The 18860-nt window shown below is 37.8% G+C and overlaps 1 protein-coding gene across 1 annotated transcript in view; it reads right to left on the bottom strand.

The window, feature by feature from the left end:
• Positions 1-18860, bottom strand: part of PCCA (propionyl-CoA carboxylase subunit alpha) — a 410939-nt gene that overhangs the window by 260095 nt on the left and 131984 nt on the right. Inside the window, exon 9 of the mRNA XM_039254278.1 lies at positions 4720-4798. Coding sequence (XP_039110209.1) covers positions 4720-4798 — 79 coding nt within the window. The remainder of the gene's footprint in view (positions 1-4719; positions 4799-18860) is intronic.

Here is an 18860-nt window from a genome sequence, read left to right as displayed (position 1 = left end):
AATTCTTTCAATCTTTTAATTTGCAAACACTCCATCTGCCAATATTAGAAATAAATACCACTTTTGTTTTTGTGCTTAAAAAAATACAACATTGCAAGTAAACAATGATCAGAAGATAAATTTAAAACATATTGCAACAATTCCGGTTTCTCAGAGTTCTGAGGGAAAAGGTATCAGGTTTTCTTAGTCCTCTATTACTTCTTTGATTTAGGGGAATGGAGTTTTTAGATCTTAGGAAACTGCAAAGCTCAAAGAAACTAAAGCACAGTGAATTATTGTTTTCAATACCATATAACCAACTTTTTATTAGATGGGACATAATGATTCGGAAAGAAAAAACAAGGCCATTTACAGTTTGTCTCTGCTGTATGACTGAGAGCTTACACTTTGCGTTTAAACCAAGAATACTAAAGATAAAAAGTCAAAACCACCCAAATAAATTATCACATTTGAAAGAATCATGAGCATATTTTGGAGCTCATGGAAAACTGCATTAGAAATATCATTTGTTGGAGCGCCTGGGTGGCTCAGTTGGTTAAGTGTCCGACTTCAGCTCAGGTCATGATCTCACGGTTCGTGGGTTCGAGCCCCGCGTCAGGCTCTGTGCTGACAGCTAGCTCAGAGCCAGGAGTCTTCTTCACATTTTGTGTCTCCCTCTCTCTCTAGCCCTCCCCTGCTCACGCTGCTGCCCCACCTCTCTCTCAGAAATAAATAAAACATTTAAAAAATTAAATAAAAAAACATCATTTGTTAGACTAAGTTACACATTCAATAAATATTTACTAATCATGAAACCATTGGGGTGCCTGGGTGGCTCAGTCGGTAGGGTGGCAACTTCAGCTCAGGTCATGATTTCACATTTCGTGGGTTCTAGCCCCGCGTCGGGCTCTGTGCTGACACCTAGCTCAGGTCCTGGAGCCTTCTTCACATTCTGTGTCTCCCTCTCTCTCTGACCCTCCCCTGCTTCACACTGTCTCTCTCTCTCAGAAATAAATAAAATGTTGAAAGAAAGAAAGAAAAGAAAGAAAAGAAAGAAAAGGAAGGAAGGAAGGAAGGAAGGAAGGAAGGAAGGAAGGAAGGAAGGAAGGAACCACGTGCCTGGTGCATACTTAGGTGACAGGAATACAAAAAGAAAGCAGAAACTGCTCTCATAGCCCTCGAAGACTAGCAGGGGTATTTTACAATGCAGACGTGATCAATTTTTCAGTCATGCCATATTTCATTGAAACGTGAATAGAAAAAAAGAAAGCCAAACGTTATTATGAAGATATTTGAGCCTACTTTCAACAACCTTCATGATTCTCCCCCTAATTTAATATACAACAACCACACTATTTTTTTTTTTATTCTTTCAGATGTTCTAAAGATTCTAAGACAAGCCATAAATGCTACTTCCCTAAAAACACATAGGAAAGATGTTACAAGAAGAAGACACTCCTCTAGATAAAATAATAAAGCAATAATGGCTACCAGATTTTCCTTCCAAAGAAGGCTAAAATTTTTATGGAGTATGTAAAAAATACTTCTTCCTTAAGAAGGGAGAAGGAAGGAGTAGATGCAGTGTGGTCTATTAACAACCGGTGACTATAAAAGAAAACTATATAAATGTTTTCTGGACTGGTCTCTCAATTTTTCTGTAGTTTCAATTCTTCCAAAGTAACAGGGGATACAGAGGAACTTTTTATTTTTTTTTATTTTATCTTAATGTTTTTTTAAATTATTTCTAGGAGAGAGAGAGAGAGAGAGACAGCATGAGCAGGGGAGGGTCAGAGAGAGAGGGAGTCACAGACTGAAACAGCCTCCAGGCTCTGAGCTGGCAGTCAGCACAGAGCCCGACGCAGGGCTCGAACCCACGAACCGCGAGATCATGACCTAAGTGAAAGTCGGACGCTTAACCGACTAAGCCACCCAGGGGCCCCCAGAGGAACTTTTTAAACTAAGGAGCACCTCCATTAAATCAAATAGTGCCATACTTTTATTAATCTCAACAAAGTTTCAGATAAGATTTATCAAAGTGAGAGCAATATTTTAGATATTTACGGATGTGCATATTTTTATTAATTTTATCAACATATTTTGAACCAATGTGCCATTTAAAGGGTTATTTTCTGAAAATAGTGAATGCTAAATTAAAATCCATTGGTTAATAGCAGCACAGCAAATCTCAATGCCTAGAAATTGAAGAGTCATCTTCACCATAAAAGAATATGTTACTAACAGTGAGCCCTGGAGAAATGATGGATAAGAAATCTGAGATCCCAAGAAGAAGAATGAAAAATTGCTATGTGAGTGCCATACGAGGGGGGGGAAACAGTGAGAAAAAAGTTAAAGTTTGTAAAATACACATCTCTTACAGAACCGCTGTGTTTAATATCTTTATTACATCATTCTTTCCTACCAAGAGGCTGTAGCAGATTGTCTTTTCCAAAGACAGCCACTGTGGTGTCTCCTACTGCATGTACTTACCCTGCGTTTCTCTTTTACATAATCATGCAACACATGAACCTCTTGTGAAAATAAGGCTTAGAGTGCAAAAAAGAAAACACATAGGACTGCACACAAAACAAATTATATTGAAATACAGGCATCAAAATATTTTTAAGAACAAAACTGGGATAAAATATACGGGGTTCTTTATACGTAAGAAGCTCCAACAACAAATCTAGTAATAATCACTGTTAGAGAGATCATCAACAACTGTAATGTGATAACATGTGACTTCTAAGTGGTAGAAAGTTCCAAAGGTAATAACCACTATTGTAGTCTGTTGCCTATATTGGAGGAAACACTAAATCTCAATTAGAAGCCAGTGAAAGAAATAGGTCCTTTCTTCCCCTCATTCAGATGCATAAATCTCTCCTGAATTTCCTGGGACTGGGAACTCAAAGGTTAAGAACTCCAGATCTTGTATATAAACTACATGGAGGAAAGGATTATTTTGTCTGTATTCCTGGAACACGACTAAAATAGTGCCTATAACACAGATCCTCAAGCAATATTGTCAGTCCATGCAATGAGTTTATTCTTGCAGCCAGGCTCTCATACCAGTGTCACTCAGAGGAAGACTGGGGGGGGGGGGTTGGGTTTTTTTTGTTTTATGGTTGTTGTTGTTGTTGTTGTTTGTTGTTGTTGTTTTGGAGAAAGAGACGGAATAAGAGAGGGGAAGGGCAAAGCGAGGGAGACACAGAACCTGAAGCAGGCCCCAGGCTCTGAGCTGTCAGCACAGGGCCTGATGCCAGGGCCTGAACCCATGAACCTTGAGATCATGACCAGAACCGAAGTCAAGACACTTAACCAACTGAGCCACCCAGGAGCCCCAAACTGGGGTTTAAAGAGTATATGCCATCTCTTATCACCCCACAACACAACCAATTGCTTTCTCTGATGCTCAACCAAAGAAACAATGGTGTTCTGAGATAATTTTCCTTTAGGGATAAAATCATCTGTGCAAGTGGGCAACCTGGGGTCTTCCCAAAAGATTTTAAACGGTAATATATTGCCTTGAGAAAGTTTTTACCTTACTTGTTCACTTTAGAACCTAATTTCTAAATTAGGTTTGTACTGAACAACTTCTAAGACAACTGTTCCAGACTTCTGTCATTGAGAGATATGGGGGGGGGGGGGGGTGGAAAAGCAAAGGAACCAGAGAAAGTATCTGGAAGACCACATTACTTCTGAGTAGAAAAGGGGCACCAAAAAGCAACACAACACAATATTAAGTCTTTGTTTGTCCCCTCCAATCCTCCAAAAAAAAAAAAAGACATAAATCTCTTCTGCCATATTTGCAAATCCATAAAAACACAAACCAAAAAAGAAACACCTAAAACTTGTTTGCACTAGGCAGTTTTTCTAAAAAGTTTTTTTAATCACCATCATGTCATCAATGTCTTGGATTTTCCAAATCTGGTTTTATTTTTTTTTTTAATCTGGCTTTAAAAGCTACTTTTGGGGCACCTGGGTGGCTCAGTTGGTTGGGGATCCGACTTCAGCTCAGGTCACAATCTCACAGCTCGTGGGTTTGAGTCCCGTGTCAGGCTCTATGCTGACAGCTAGCTCAGATCCTGGAGCCTTCTTCACATTCTATGTCTCCCTCTCTCTCTGACCCTCCCCTGCTCACGCTGTCTCTCTCTGTCTCTGTCTCTCAGAAATAAATAAAAAAACATTAGAAAATATTAAAAGTTACTCTTGATTTCTGAAACTAATAAAATACTGGTCTATATTTACAACAGAGTGCGTTGTATATAAAGGGCATTTAGTAGTTTCAAATTCAAAAGGAAATATATTCCACAGTATAAAATTATCAAAGTAGTTCACTATTATTATAGACAAGCAATAGAGAGCAAGTACATAATGACTAATGCACAAATGAAATCATAACTGCCTTTAAATATGTTTGCTTCAAATCTTTTGACCACACTCAGAATATACATCAAATGTTAGTAGCTTTTGCCTAGAAAATAGAATCATGACTGTAATTTTTTAAAATCTTTTGTTAATGTAGAAGAAAGTAAAAATCTTTCTATAACAGAACAATCATCATCAACATATAAACAAGGAAGTTTTCTGCATAATCTCCATTTTTTCCCATCTAAGAGAGTAAAAATTAGATGGTTATTGTTAATTATTCCATTACATTTTTGGTATCTGTTTACTTGTCAGTTTAATAAAACTCCAGTAACTGCAATTTTCATCAAAAGTAGATTTTGGACAGCACCTCACCTGGTCTCTTCATCATCCCAGGCGATTCGCATGCCTTTCCCACCACCACCTGCTGAGGCCTTGATCATGACAGGGTAGCCTAACAGCAGGGAAGAATTAAACAGAAGTTCAGACTTTGATCATCTGGATGCATGAACATGACAACTGACCACATGTTCAATAACGCAGAAGACAATAACTAATTTATTTAAAAGTTCCTTTCTTTAGAGTTAGGAAAATAATAGCAGTGCAATGATCTCATCTATATTTTAAAAATGAGAGTGTGCTCATTTTGAAAGAAAAAACTATTCATATCAATAAATATAATATTTTCCTCAGTAATGAAATAAAAAGATAAGGAAACACAAATAAGTTATTTGACAGTGGATTCCAAAAATGGAAGCACATACAGTATTAACTAACCAAAGATATAAGAAGCACCTTTTATGACACTGACACACACACACACATAATTCCCCCCATGTACTGTTTGCATGCATAACAAACAAACTCCCATTTTCAAAAGGAATGATTTACAGGTATTTGAGGTATTTCCATCGGAAAAGTCACAGGGAACCCCTGCAGCTTTTATCAGCAAAAACTGACACAATGATCTGGGGAGAGATCAAGTCACGTTATTCTATCACAGGCAGAAGCAGAAGGTCCAGGACTCCCCTATCAATGGAGAGGCTATGGCACTATCCCACAGGGAATGTGTATGCTAGCAAGGGTGACAAAACACAAAGTAAGATAAAAACAAATGACATCTCCAGCTAAAGATTTATAAAAGAAAATGAAATCTTAAGATTGTTGTTTTAATACGTATTTAGATTATCATAAGGTTTTTGACAACTTGAGTTACCAAGAAAAGTTATAAAAGTCTCCTTGCTTAGAGGTTTCCTGAAAACAAGGTGGATACACACATGTCTGAGACCACTTCAGTGAGCACTTGGAAGATTCCTCCTGGCCTGTGATGCTCTAACAGCACTACACTCTAGCCACAGGATCTTAGAAGAAAAGGAAGAGGGGGCCAAATGTCATAGACCTTTAGCCCTTAAGCCACAAAACATCACTCTTAACTTCAATTTAGTTAAAATGGCACTTGCTTTCTAAATGGCACTTGTTTCATAATTCATTCAATTTTTAAAATTATCATGTTCGTCATATTTATGTGAGACAGCATTTTAAAAGCAATGCTTAGTACAGTGAGAAGAAAGATTAACAACATACTGTTTTCACCCTGGGAGTGTCAGAATCTAGGAAGAGAGAAGGAAAGTACCCAAATAATTGTATCAATGGGAATTCAGAAGAGAAAAGTATAGGAAGGTAGTAAGAGAAAAGTGATTAAAGAAATCATCTTACAGTAAGGCCCATTTCCAGGAGGTTATGAAATAAGAGTGGGATTTGAACATTTTAGGCAGGAATAGAAGTATCAAAACAGGCAGGGGAGCATGGGATGGGCTTAAGGAATGACTAAAATAATCCAGCTGTAGAGTATCTGTGGGATGGATGGCAGAAGTAAAAAAGAAATGAAAGCATAAATTAGGGGAAAAATATGCTTCACACTTTTCCATGCCACAGATCCTGCATGAGAGCTGGGGCGGGGGGGGGTGGGGGTGCGGTATTTGTCTCCTTCCATGCTGTGGCCTCACAAGAAATGTTCCATAAAGGAATCAGATTGAAATCATTAAAGAATCAGTCTGTTTTGGAACAGTGAAGAAATAATACCTAAAAATTAGAAATTAGCATGTCTAAGAAATCATTAAAATTTAGGTAAAATTTAAATCAAAAATTTAAACAAATGGATCCATACCCAAAAAAAAACATGTTATCATTTCACCATCCAAAACTATTTATCCATACAAACAAGAGACAGGAAACCACAAAAGGTAAGCTATCTATATCCTGTATAAGCTATCTATATCCTGTATCTCTGTTTTCAGTTCCCTTTGAGGATTAGGAAATTTGCAGTTATTCTAAGTTCAGTATTAATCTCATCTTATTTACTATGGACCCCGGTTCAAAATAAGACTGAGAAAGTATCCTTGGTCCCAAGGAACTAGAAGGGAAACGAAACACAAAAAGTAATCTGTCAATAAGAAATGTATTATATGCTCAGAAAAGCTGAGTCTTCGTTAGGCAACAGGGCAATACAGAATAAGGCAATTACATATGGTCCCCCCAAAAGGAGGCAATGTAACATGAGACCTGTCAATACATATAACCCAGGAAGACAAGAATTTCTGTCTGATGAAACTAACAAGTCAAATATAACACAATTGGAAAGGAGGAAGAAACTGATGACATTACAGTCACCAACTCAATCTAATTTCTGAACTATACTTGGAAATAATATAAAGCTAAGGTTTTATATTCTACTTCCTATGCCAAATAAGTCATTAAATTTCAGACAGAATATATTTTTATGTTGTCACCATGCCATGCAGAAACTAGACCTAACCTTTTGAAGAGGAGGGAAAACAATATTACACACAGATGATGTTAAATAATATCAAAAAGCCCAGTCCTTCATCCCTACTTTCTTATTATGTCTCTGAAACACTAATTGGGTAAGTCATGAGGGGCCAGGAACTGTAAGAAAAAAGTAAAAAAGATTCAACCAAAATAGACATTCCTGGAAAAGTCCAAAATAGGTTGATGGCTGTCACCACTCCCTCACTTTACCTGGTCTAGCCACAAAATTTCCACTAATGTTCTGTCCCCATTTACTATCCACTGGAGTACTCACTCCTGTGTTTATCTGTGATGCAGTTCTTTAATATTCTCTTCTTTCATTGTCATAGATTTGAAACAGAACAACCTCTGTTATAACAAAATAAAATTCTCAAAGTTTTTAAAAGGAGAAGATCTCGGGGCGCCTGGGTGGCTCAGTCGGTTAAGCGGCTGACTTCAGCTCAGGTCATGATCTCGTGGTCCGTGGGTTCAAGCCCCGCATCGGGCTCTGTGCTGACAACTCAGAGCCTGGAGCCTGTTTCAGATTCCGTGTCTCCCTCTTTCTCTGCCCCTCCCTAGCTCGTGCTCTGTCTCTCTCTTTCTCAAAAATAAATAAACAATAAAAAAATTATTTTAAAAAAGGAGAAGATCTCTTGGTATGAAAAGACTGCATCAAAAAAAAAAAAAAAGACCTCGGGTTCTGGTGCTGTTGGCAAGTTCTTCCACAGGTTTCTTAGCCTCTCACTGGATGCCTACTCGCACTACCTGACCTCTCCACCCAGAAATTCCTTAACACTCCTGCAAACACCGTCAACTCCAACATGCAGGGAGTCTCCATTCTCTATTTCCCTTACACCTAATGCTTCCAAAATGAAACTTACTAAATACACATGAGAAAAAAAATCAAATCTTTAAGAAAATACAGAAATGCAGGTTCCTACCTTTCTGTCCTCAAACTTTAAGGGCAGGTCTGGTCCCCTGTGCCTCCCAGAGATCAGCAGGTCCTATATTCCACCACAAAGCAGCAATCCTCTGTCCTTCTAACTCTCTACCAAAGTTCCATTCATCAACTCAAAAGTATACACTCAGTAAACACTATGTGCCAAGCACCAATCTGGCTCTGGGGGATACAAAGATAAACAATTCAGAAAGTTCTCTGCTCTTACGGCACTTACCATCTAGTGGAGAATGGTGCGTAAATACACATGCGCCTAAATATGCACACTCATGCATAAATATGAATATGCACACAACACGGTAAAGGGGGCAGGGAGGACAATAAAGACAGCAGAAGGATGTGACTGGGGGTGACCAGGGTTCCTTTTCCTTGAAGCCTCTGAGAAAACAGATACTGCAACTGAGACCTGACAGAGCTGGAGCCAGCCCTCTGGAAACCAGTGAGAGAGAAACATTCGTGACAGAAGGAACGAGTTAGAGAGGCTATACAGGAGAGGGCAGTGACCTCATGTTGGGTTTGTGAAGGTCACTTTGGCTGTTCTGCAAGGGATGAACTGTCCAAGGACAAAGTTGGGCAAGGGAGACTAAGTAAGAAGCTTCTGCAATGTTCCAATGGCGAGCCAGCTGTGCTCTGGACATGGCTGAAAGAAACAAAGGCTTGCAGTTTGTTTTAGAGACACAATCAGCTTGACTTGCTGATAGTGTGGATATGGATGAGGAGCAAATGAAGGAAGATTCTGGGAGCTTAGGCACCTTCCCATTTTGTTATGGATTACCAGTCTTAAAAAAAAAATTTTTTTTTTTGGACCAACTGATAGCACCATATTGACCTACATACGACACAATACAGAATCTCTCCCTTCAAGCAAAATCTGCCCCTATGCTCAGCATAACAACCTGGTACTTAACGCTGAAAAATGATACCTTAATGATGCAACAGTCATAAAATAGGTTCAGGAACAAGGCAAGGATGTCCCCTCTTAACACTCCTATTCAACATTCTATACAAGTTCTATTTTATGCAATAAGACAAGAAAAAGATAAACACATTAGGAAGAAATAAAATTCATTAGCAGGTAATATGATTTCTATAAAGAAAATCTCCAAAAATCAACACGATAACCAAGAAATGTCTAGAACAAATAAATGAACTGTAACAAGGCTGGAAGATACAAGGTCAATGTAAAAAGTTGATTCTATTCCTATGTACCACCAATGAAAACTTGGGATTTGAAATTAAAAACACAATACCATTTACATTAGCACACGCCCCAAAAAACTTAGGCATATATCTACAAAATGTGCATGGTATCTATATAAGGAAAGCTACAAAACTCAAAATTAAGGAAGATTTAAATAAATGGAGAAATATTCATGTGTATGAATAGGAAGGCTCAATATTAAGATACCATTTCTCTTCAACCTGATCTATAGATGCAACAAATCTCAATCAAAATCCCAGCAAGTTATTTTGTGGTTATCAACAAAATATTTTTATATTTAATATGTTTATATTTACACAGAAAACAAAAGATCAAGAATAACTAATATGAAAGGAAAATAACAATTTCAAAATACTGATATAGGGGCAACCAGGTGGCCCAGTTGGCTGAATGTCCAGCTCTTGATTTCAGCCCAGTTTCATGATCCCAGGGTCATGGGATCGAGCCCTGCATCAGGCTCTGCCTGGAGTGTGGAGCCTGCTTGAGATTCTCCACCCCCCTCCCTCCCTCTCTATCTTGGTCTCTCTGCCCCTCTCCCTGCTTGCATTTTTCAAAATAAATTTTTTTTAATTATTCGAAAAACAAAGATTGATACTACCCAACTTCAAGACTTATTATAAAGCTACAGTCAGTATGGCATTGGTAAAAGAATGAACAAATTAATCACTGGAATAGAATACAGAGACCAAAAACAGACACATGAATAGAGTCAATTCATCTCTGACAAAGAAGCAAAAGCAATTCAACAGAGAAAGGAAAGTATCTTCAACAAATAGTGCTTGAACTGGACATCCATACACACACAAAATATGAATCTAGACACAATCCTTAAAAGGTAACTCTAAGTGAATCTTAGACCTGACTATAAAAACAATCAAAGTTCTAGAAGATGAATGGCTTAGATGTTCTGGATGACCCTAGGTTTGACAATGAGTTTTTAAAATTAAAAAAAAAAATTTTGTCAATGTTCATTCATTTTTGAGAGACAGAGATTGAGGAGGGAGAGGCAGAGAGAGGGAGTCACAGAATCTGAAGCAGGTCCCAGGCTCTGGGCTGTCAGCGCAGAGCTTGACATAAGGCTCAAACTCACAAACCACAAGATCATGACCTGAGCCAAAGTCAGACACTTAACCAACTGGGCACCCAGGCGCCTCAACAATGAGTTACATGAGTTACAATAAGATACAACCCCCAAAGCATGATCCATAAAACAAAAACAGTGATAAATTGAGCTTTGTTAAAATTAAACACTTCTCTGAAAAAAAAAAAAAACTCAAGAGAACAGTAGGCACAAGTAACAGACTAGGAGAAAATATGTTCAAAACATGTATCTGATAAAGAGCTTGTATCTAAACTAAAGCTCTTAAAACTCAACAATAAGAAAACACAATTCAAAAATCAGTAAAAGATTTGAAGAGACACCTCTATAAAGAAGAATGCAAAGACGGCAAATAAGTATATAAAAAGACTTATGCTCAACATCCTTGCATTCAGGGAAATGCAAAATTAAAATGAGATACTACTATATACCTATTAGAATGGCTAATATCCAAACCATTCACAATACCAAAAGCTATCAAGGATGCAGAGCAACAGGAATGCATATTCACTGCTGGTGGGCATGCAAATAATCTTACCCTACAACCCAGTAGTCAGAGTCCTGGGTATACATCCAACTGAGTTGAAAATTTATGTCCACACAAAAACCTGCATGCAAAAATGTTTATAGCAACTTTGTTCATGATTGCCAAAAACTGGAAACAACCAAGATCTTTTTCAAAACATGAATGGATAAACAATCTGTTGTATATCCATACAATGGAATATTATTCAATAATTAAAAGAAATGAGCTATCAAGCCACAAAAAGACATGGAGGAACTTTAAAATACACATAGCTAAGTGAAAAAAAAGCCCATCTGCAAAGGCTACATACTGCATGATTCCAACTATACGACATTCTGGAAAAGGCTAATGAATAGAGGTAGTAAGCAGTGTGTGCCAAGGGTTGCAGGGGTAGGGAGAGGAGGGTTGAAAAGGTGAAGCACAGGGGAAAGTATTTTGTATGAAACTATAATGGTAGATACATGTCATTATGCATTTGTCAAAACACACAGAACTATACAATGCAAACAGTGAACTTTACTGTAAACTGTGAACTATAGTTAATAATGTATCAAGGTTGGTTTATTAATTGTAACAAATGTGCCACACTAACACCAAGTGTTAACAATTGGGAAAACTGCAGAGTGCTGGGGTTGGGAATGTATATGGAACTGCATGTACTTAATGATCTGTTCAATTATTCTGTAAATCTAGAACTATGCTTTAAAAACAAGTCTATTAATCATTTAAAGGGGAGCAAATATTTGAAAAGACAGTTCACAAAAGATTAATGAATATGAAAGCATTAGGTATGTGAAAATATGCTCATATTAGGTATTAAGGAAATATAATCACATTGAAATAAAACTTACACATCCATCAGAATAACTAAAATTAAAAAGACTAGCAATCTTTATTTAGTGTTTTGCTGGAATAACCTGAACTCTCAAATACTGTTTGTGGAAATGTAAAATGGAGGAAGGGACATTTTCAAAAAGGATAGAAATGTTCTAGATCTCAACTGTGGTTACATTTATTAAAATTCACTAAAGTATACACTTAAAATAGCTAGACTTTATTCTTCATAAAATGCACATCAATAAAAATGATTTTTAGGAAGCAGACAAAAAGAACAGACAGCCACAAAGTAACAAAAATTAGACCTAACTCTTCAATAGCTACAGAACACAGCCCAGACGTTTCAGCACTATGCTGATAGAAAACTACTACCCACCTAGATTTGCACATGCAGCAAAACTATCTTTTAAGAAAGAACACAAAACAGAGGCACCTAGATGGTTCAGTGGGTTGGGCATTCATTCAACTCTTCATTTCAGCTCAGTTCATGATCTCACAGTTCATGAGACAGAGCCTGGCATTTGGCTCCATGCTAATAGCACAGAGCCTACTTGGGATTCTCTCTCTCCTTTCTCTGCCTCTTCCCAACTTGTGCAGGCTCTCTCGCTCTCACTCTCGCTCTCGCTCTCTCTCTCAAAAATAAATAAACTTTAAAAAAAGACACTTCCATTCTAAACAGAAACAAAGCAAACACCAGTCTATATACTTACAAGAGATACACCTAAAACAACGGTTCAATGGCTGATTGAAAAGTTGGAGGCACATACAAAGAAAAGACTGAAAAATAAGTTGGCTTGGACATATCACCATCACATAAAACCAAAAGATTTAAAAGCCAAAAAAGTCACAACACTTTGATGAAAAGTAAAATTAGCCAAGACACGTTATGCTGTTATATTATTTATTAACTTATCTTAAGAATATACAAAGGCAAAACCTAACAATGAAGGAAAAACTGAGAAATCTACTCTCTCACAAATTGATCAAATAGTCAAAATATCACTAGAAGATTTGAACATCTAATAGGTAATGCTGACCTACTAGTTATCTATAAAACAGCATAATTTGAGTATATAAATTATTTTCAGGCACAGATGTTAAGATATAAAGTGACTTCTGCTAGGAATTTACCCAAGGGATACAGAAATGCTGACGCATAGGAGCACATGTACCCCAATGTTCATAGCAGCACTCTCAACAATAGCCAAATCATGGAAAGAGCCTAAATGTCCATCAACAGACGAATGGATCAAGATGTGGTTTATCTATACGATGGAATACTACATGGCAATGAGAAACAATGAAATCTGGCCATGTGTAGCAACATGGATGGACCTTGAGGGTGTTATGCTGAGCAAAATAAGTCAGGCAGAGAAGGACAAATATCATATGTTTGCATGTATAGGAGGATTAGGAGGAACTTGACGGAGGAACAAGGGGGAGAAGAAGGGGGGAAATGGTGGGGGAAAGGGAGAGAGGCAAACCATGAGAGACTCTTGAATGCTGACAAAAACTGAGGACTGATGGATGTGGGGGGGGGATGGGCATGGAGGAGGGCACTCGTGGGGATGAGCACTGGGTGTTATGTGGAAACTAATTTGACAATAAACTATTTGTAAAAAAAAAAAAAAAGATACAAAGTGACTTATTCCTTGGCCATCAGGTAAGTCTCATCAAATCATAAAGATTCTAAATAAAAAAGATCATATTCACTTAACAGAAAGCAATTAAGTTAGAAATCAATAAAATAAGGAGCGCCTGAGAGGCTCAGCTAAGCATCTGACTTGATTTTGCCTCAGGTCATGATCTTACAGTTCATGGGATCTAGCTCCATGTGGGGCTGCTTAGGATTTTCTCTCTCTCTCCCTTTCTCTCTGCCCCTCCCCTGCTCATGCTCACTCACTCTATCTCAAAAATAAGTTAACATTTTTTTAAAAAGAAATCAATAAAAAGAAAATGTTCAGTTTTTTTTTAATGCATTCTTAAGAAACACAGTCAAAAACCATAATACAAATCTGGGGCACCTGTCTGACTCACATGGTAGAGCATTCAACTCTTGATCTCCGTGTTGTGGGTTCGAGCCCCATGCTGGGTATAGAGATTAAAAATAAAATGAAGTAAAGGAAAAGGGAAGAGAAGTAAAAAAAATCTGAAAATACCCAGAAATGAACAATCACGAAAAATACATATCAAAACTGTGAAGTAGGGTTTTCAGTCCAGATCACCACCTTAGACCATTCTATCAACTGCTGGAAGTATTACTGGCAACCAACAGCTGACCTGTCCTCAATTTTCCACATAAAGCCTTACCCCTTCTTAGGGACACCCCACACCCGACGGTGAGTTGACACAGGTGTGCAAAGGCTTAATCTCACTGCCCCAGTTTGAAACATTTTTTTTATTTTTTTAAATGTTTTATTTATTTCTGAGAGAGAGAGAGAGACCGTGTGAACAGGCGAGGGTCAGAGAAAGAGGGACACAGAGAAACTGAAGCAGGCTCCAGGTTCTGAGCTAACAGTCAGCACAGAGCCTGACACGGGGCTCGAACCCACAAACCATGAAATCATGACCTGAGCCGAAATTGGACATTTAACTGACTGAGCCACTCAGGCACCCCGCAGTTTGAAACAGTTTTAAAAAACAAACTCAATATTCAGAGCTCCCTGTAGGGTCAGCTAAGACCTTTGTTGACTCTACATCTCAATTCAACTTCTCTTTCGGTCCAGTTTCTTTCACTCCTTCACATATATTGGTCTCAAGTGTATTTGCACAATAAACTTCCAGAATCTGTTTCCAAAAGAATTCCACCTACTGCAGACAAAGACATCTGAAAGGCTATTACAGTGATCAGGGCGTGAGGTGACATGAGCTTAAACAGAGGAAGCAGCCGAGAAATGGAGAGAAGTTGATAAATTCAAGATTTGGGAGATGATGACCATCATGCACAAAGAACAAAACCACAAAATAAAATAGTGAACAGCGAATCATGGGAAAAGCCCCATTGCTGATATCAAAACTGAAAGCTCTCCACTTCCTGCCTCTGCGATCCATGACACGGCACATGGCAGAACTTCCATAGGCAGTGAAATGAGGCTGGCACAGAACAGAACTGCTTCCCACTCCACAACCGGACTGCTGGGAAGCAAACACATAGGACGAAGAAAAAAGAAAAAGCCTTTGTGGCTTAAAAGCACAAGGAAAGACAATAAATATGTGGAATACTAGAGTGCTTATGAACTAATGACAACTGTATAGACTCGAATAAAAATTAGCGTATTACTAGAGCCTTCCAAGAAAGTACAATTCAGAGTCTGGTGGGAAATGTGGCTACCATACAACACTTGGCTACACTGAAAAGTTCCTACTGTGTATACACATAAGTGGTTTAAATTCAAGCAACCTGAGGTAATGAATTCCACTATCAATGCATTACTCACATTGTGTATACTAGGCCAGAACATTTTCTACTGATCTTACTTCTCTACCTTTTATCTCCAAATTAGTTATAGTTTTATCATTATCAACTTAGTTTTGCCATCACCCTCTGGGTTAGTACTTTAGACTGAGGTGATATACATTTGGGGTCTATACTATCTGGGGTCTATAATCATCCAGTAACTAGAAGGTAAACATGTAATATACTGCAGTCCAACTATGAATGACTCATATTTCCACTACCACTATAGATATATAATATATATAATCTCAAAGAAAATAATAAAAATATATATAATCTCTAGAAAAGACACTTGTGGGTGATCCTTATTATCACTGAATTTTTCCCAATGGAAAATTAAAAAAGTGTGAAATGGGCACAGGATAGTTTGTCTTTCCTACGTTGGCCATACACACACAACATATATAAATAGCTACAGAAATATATTTAATTTAATTAAGAATGAACCAATATTGCACACATAAAGATAAAAACTAGACATGTTATAAGCTAAGGTAAACCAATACATAACGTCACTTGTTTTGATTTGGCAAGGAAAAGCAATTATCCTTTTTAGAAAAACTGATCTTGTCTACCTATTTCCCTTTACTCAGGCAAATAAAAAAAAATTAGATCCCTAACTCTGCTCTGGCAAACAGAAATCGAGTACATTTCAATGTATTGATAGATTAGAGCAAAAGGAGTTCACACCCGGGAAGTTTCCAAACCAAAACCAAAGGCTCAATGTTTTCACATTAATGTCGAACATTATACAGAGTCTTTTATGTAACAGATGAATAGAAAAAAGAAAAGGTATGTAAGAATAACAACAATAAAACAAAATTGCACAAAAGGAAAATTATGAAGGACTGAGAAAAGCAAAAAGAGAGGCAATGAGAAAGAATATGGTAAAAATATGGACAGAGAACTTGGGAAATCACACTACACCCGAATCTTGTATGTTGAGTCCTAAAAGAAAACAGAAGTACCCTCAGTGATGGTGGGAAATAAAGCAGGGAGGGGACACAGAACTCACGTGCCCATCTCCAAGGGATTATCATCCTGACCTCTAATGACCATGTTACTTCAATGATGGGAAAACAGCAAAGTAAAAAACCTCACTTTTTAATGGATTTCACAAAGAGCGCCATTCTCTTCAACCTCACTTTTTCCTTAGGCATTTATTAAATCTCCTTAGCATATTAAACATATCTTCTACTGAGGACATATTTGGAAAATAAATTAACAGAATGTGAGACTGTGAAAAAGGTATAAATTGTAATATTTCTTCAAAGGTTCCTTCAGTATATCTTCAACCACACAGTCGTATACTATGTGTGAAATAAACAGCATGAAACAGAGGAAATAAAAGATTTGAGGGCTTAGCCAAGTATTCTTATTCCTCTTAATACGAACAATTTGTTCTTATATTTAAAAATAAAACGAGCTACTTTTTTATATGTAATGACATGTCAAAAAGAAGATGGAAAGAATAGGCAAAGGAAAAGAGCCAGGACAGAGAAGAAAGGAAGACCACAGCCCCTACCCACTAATCAGAGCCAGAGGCCATGGCAGTCTGAAGAGTAATATCAAAAAGAAACCAACGGAAGAGGGCACCTGGCTGGCTCTGTCAGTAGAATGTATGACTCTTGATATCAGGGTTGTAAGTTCAAGCCCCACATTGGGTGTAAAGATTACTTAGAATAAAAATCTTAAAGAAACACACACACACAGAAGAGTCTATCTTACAAAGAAGGAAAGATGTCACCATCAGAGAGAAGAGAGAAGACAATAAGGATCAGTCACATCATCTCGTGCATCTGACTCTAGATTCCTGAAACTGCCATTATCCCCAGCCTAATGAATCCAAGGACAACCTTCAAGAATTGATGAGTAGCTGTTAATAAACACATACTAAATTTACTTGAATAATCTTAAATTGCTTTTTAATTATCTATTTGCTGAGGGTTTATCATGATTTACTTAATATTCCTGTTCCTCCAAGGCATCTCCATGACATTATTCAGGATTAAGGGGGAAAAGTGAGAAAATTACTGTCAAATTATGGTCTATACATACTGGGGGGGGGGGGGGATTTAAATGTATGATTACTTAATTCATTTGTATACTGATATACATATTCATTCCTATTTGGATTCATTCGCTGAATAACCACTTGCTGAATATATACTGTGTGATAAGCATTGTCTTAACTACTAGAAATACAAGGGAAACTAATTCATATGGTCAACTTTACTACAAAACAGTAACTAAATGAACATAAAACCACCATTTGTAAAGATAAACAGAGTCTGTTTAATGCAGGGAATCCCATGCCATTTTAAGGGAAATGCAACCCATCTATGTAATTCAATAAAAGCAGCAGGGAGACATTTCCACATTGAACTAAGTCCTGAGAACACTGCAGGACAAAGAATACACTTTATGAGATACTGTTTCAGTTTGATATTATTTTCTCCTTTCTTTTAAAAATTCTTTGTAACCCAATCATTCAGTCCTTCACTCCTCCTTTTAATAGATACTTGAGGAAAATGTATACTCTTCTATTGTTGTGCAGAGTGTTCTGTATAAAAGGCCTAATTGGTTAATAGTGTTGTTCAAGATCTCTGTTTCCTTACTGGTTCTCTCTGTAGATGTTCTATTTTGGGGGGGCAGGGCGGCTTAAACAACAAATATTTATTTCCCATAGTTCTGGAGACTGAGAAGTCCAAGATTAAGGTGCTAGCAGATTCAGTGTCTGGTGAGAACCTACTTCCTGGTTCATAAACAGCCAAGTGTCTTCACATGGTGAAAAAGGCAAGGGAGCTCTCTGGGGTCTCTTTTATAAGGGTGTTAATCCCATTCATCAGGGCACAGGGCTCTGCCCTGATGACCCGATCACCTTCCAAAGACCCCACTTCTAAACACCATCACAATGAGGATTAGATTTCAACACATGAATTTTGAGAGGACACAAGCCTTCTGTCTATAGCAACTGGCTAGAACCAGCAGTGTGTTAGAACTGGCTTTTATTAGCTTGGAAGAGTCAACTGGTAAATTTTCCAGAAACTTGGTAATAAATAGTCAAAATGCACCACTTTCTAATTATCTTACTACCCTTAGGTATGATCTATGCTCTTGATGTTACAGTGTCGGCGTGGTGGGAACACTACAAAATGGTATACGCAGCTGCACTTCAGGTCCATAGTCCACGTTCAATAGTCTCAGTGGGGGGGTGCCTGCGTGGCTGAGTGGGGTAAGTGTCCAACTCTTGATTTTGGCTCTGGTCATGATCTCACAGCTCATGAGGTCTAGGCACATGTCGGGCTCCACACTGACAACATGGAGTCTGCTTGGGATTCTCCCTCTCCCTCTCTCTCTGCCCCTTTCCCACACACGCACGTTCTCTCTCTTCCTCTCAAAATAAGTATACTGTCTCACCAGTAACTTGAAATTGGCCATGGTAGAAGTAATGACATCATGAAAATCAGCAAACCTGCTCCAAATCAAGGATTTTTTTTTTTAACTGGAAGGCAGATTGTTCAACATTATTGGTGAGAATTCCACACACCTGTCAGAGTGGCTAAAATTAACAACTCAGGCAACAACAGATGTTGGCTGAACTTCGAG

The sequence above is a fragment of the Hyaena hyaena genome, unplaced genomic scaffold, assembly GCF_003009895.1.
Source record: "Hyaena hyaena isolate Hyena2069 unplaced genomic scaffold, ASM300989v1 scaffold_478, whole genome shotgun sequence".
Classification (NCBI taxonomy): Eukaryota; Metazoa; Chordata; class Mammalia; order Carnivora; family Hyaenidae; genus Hyaena; species Hyaena hyaena.
The sequence above is the reverse complement of the archived record's forward strand: the minus strand, read 5'-3'. Positions and strand labels throughout refer to the sequence as shown.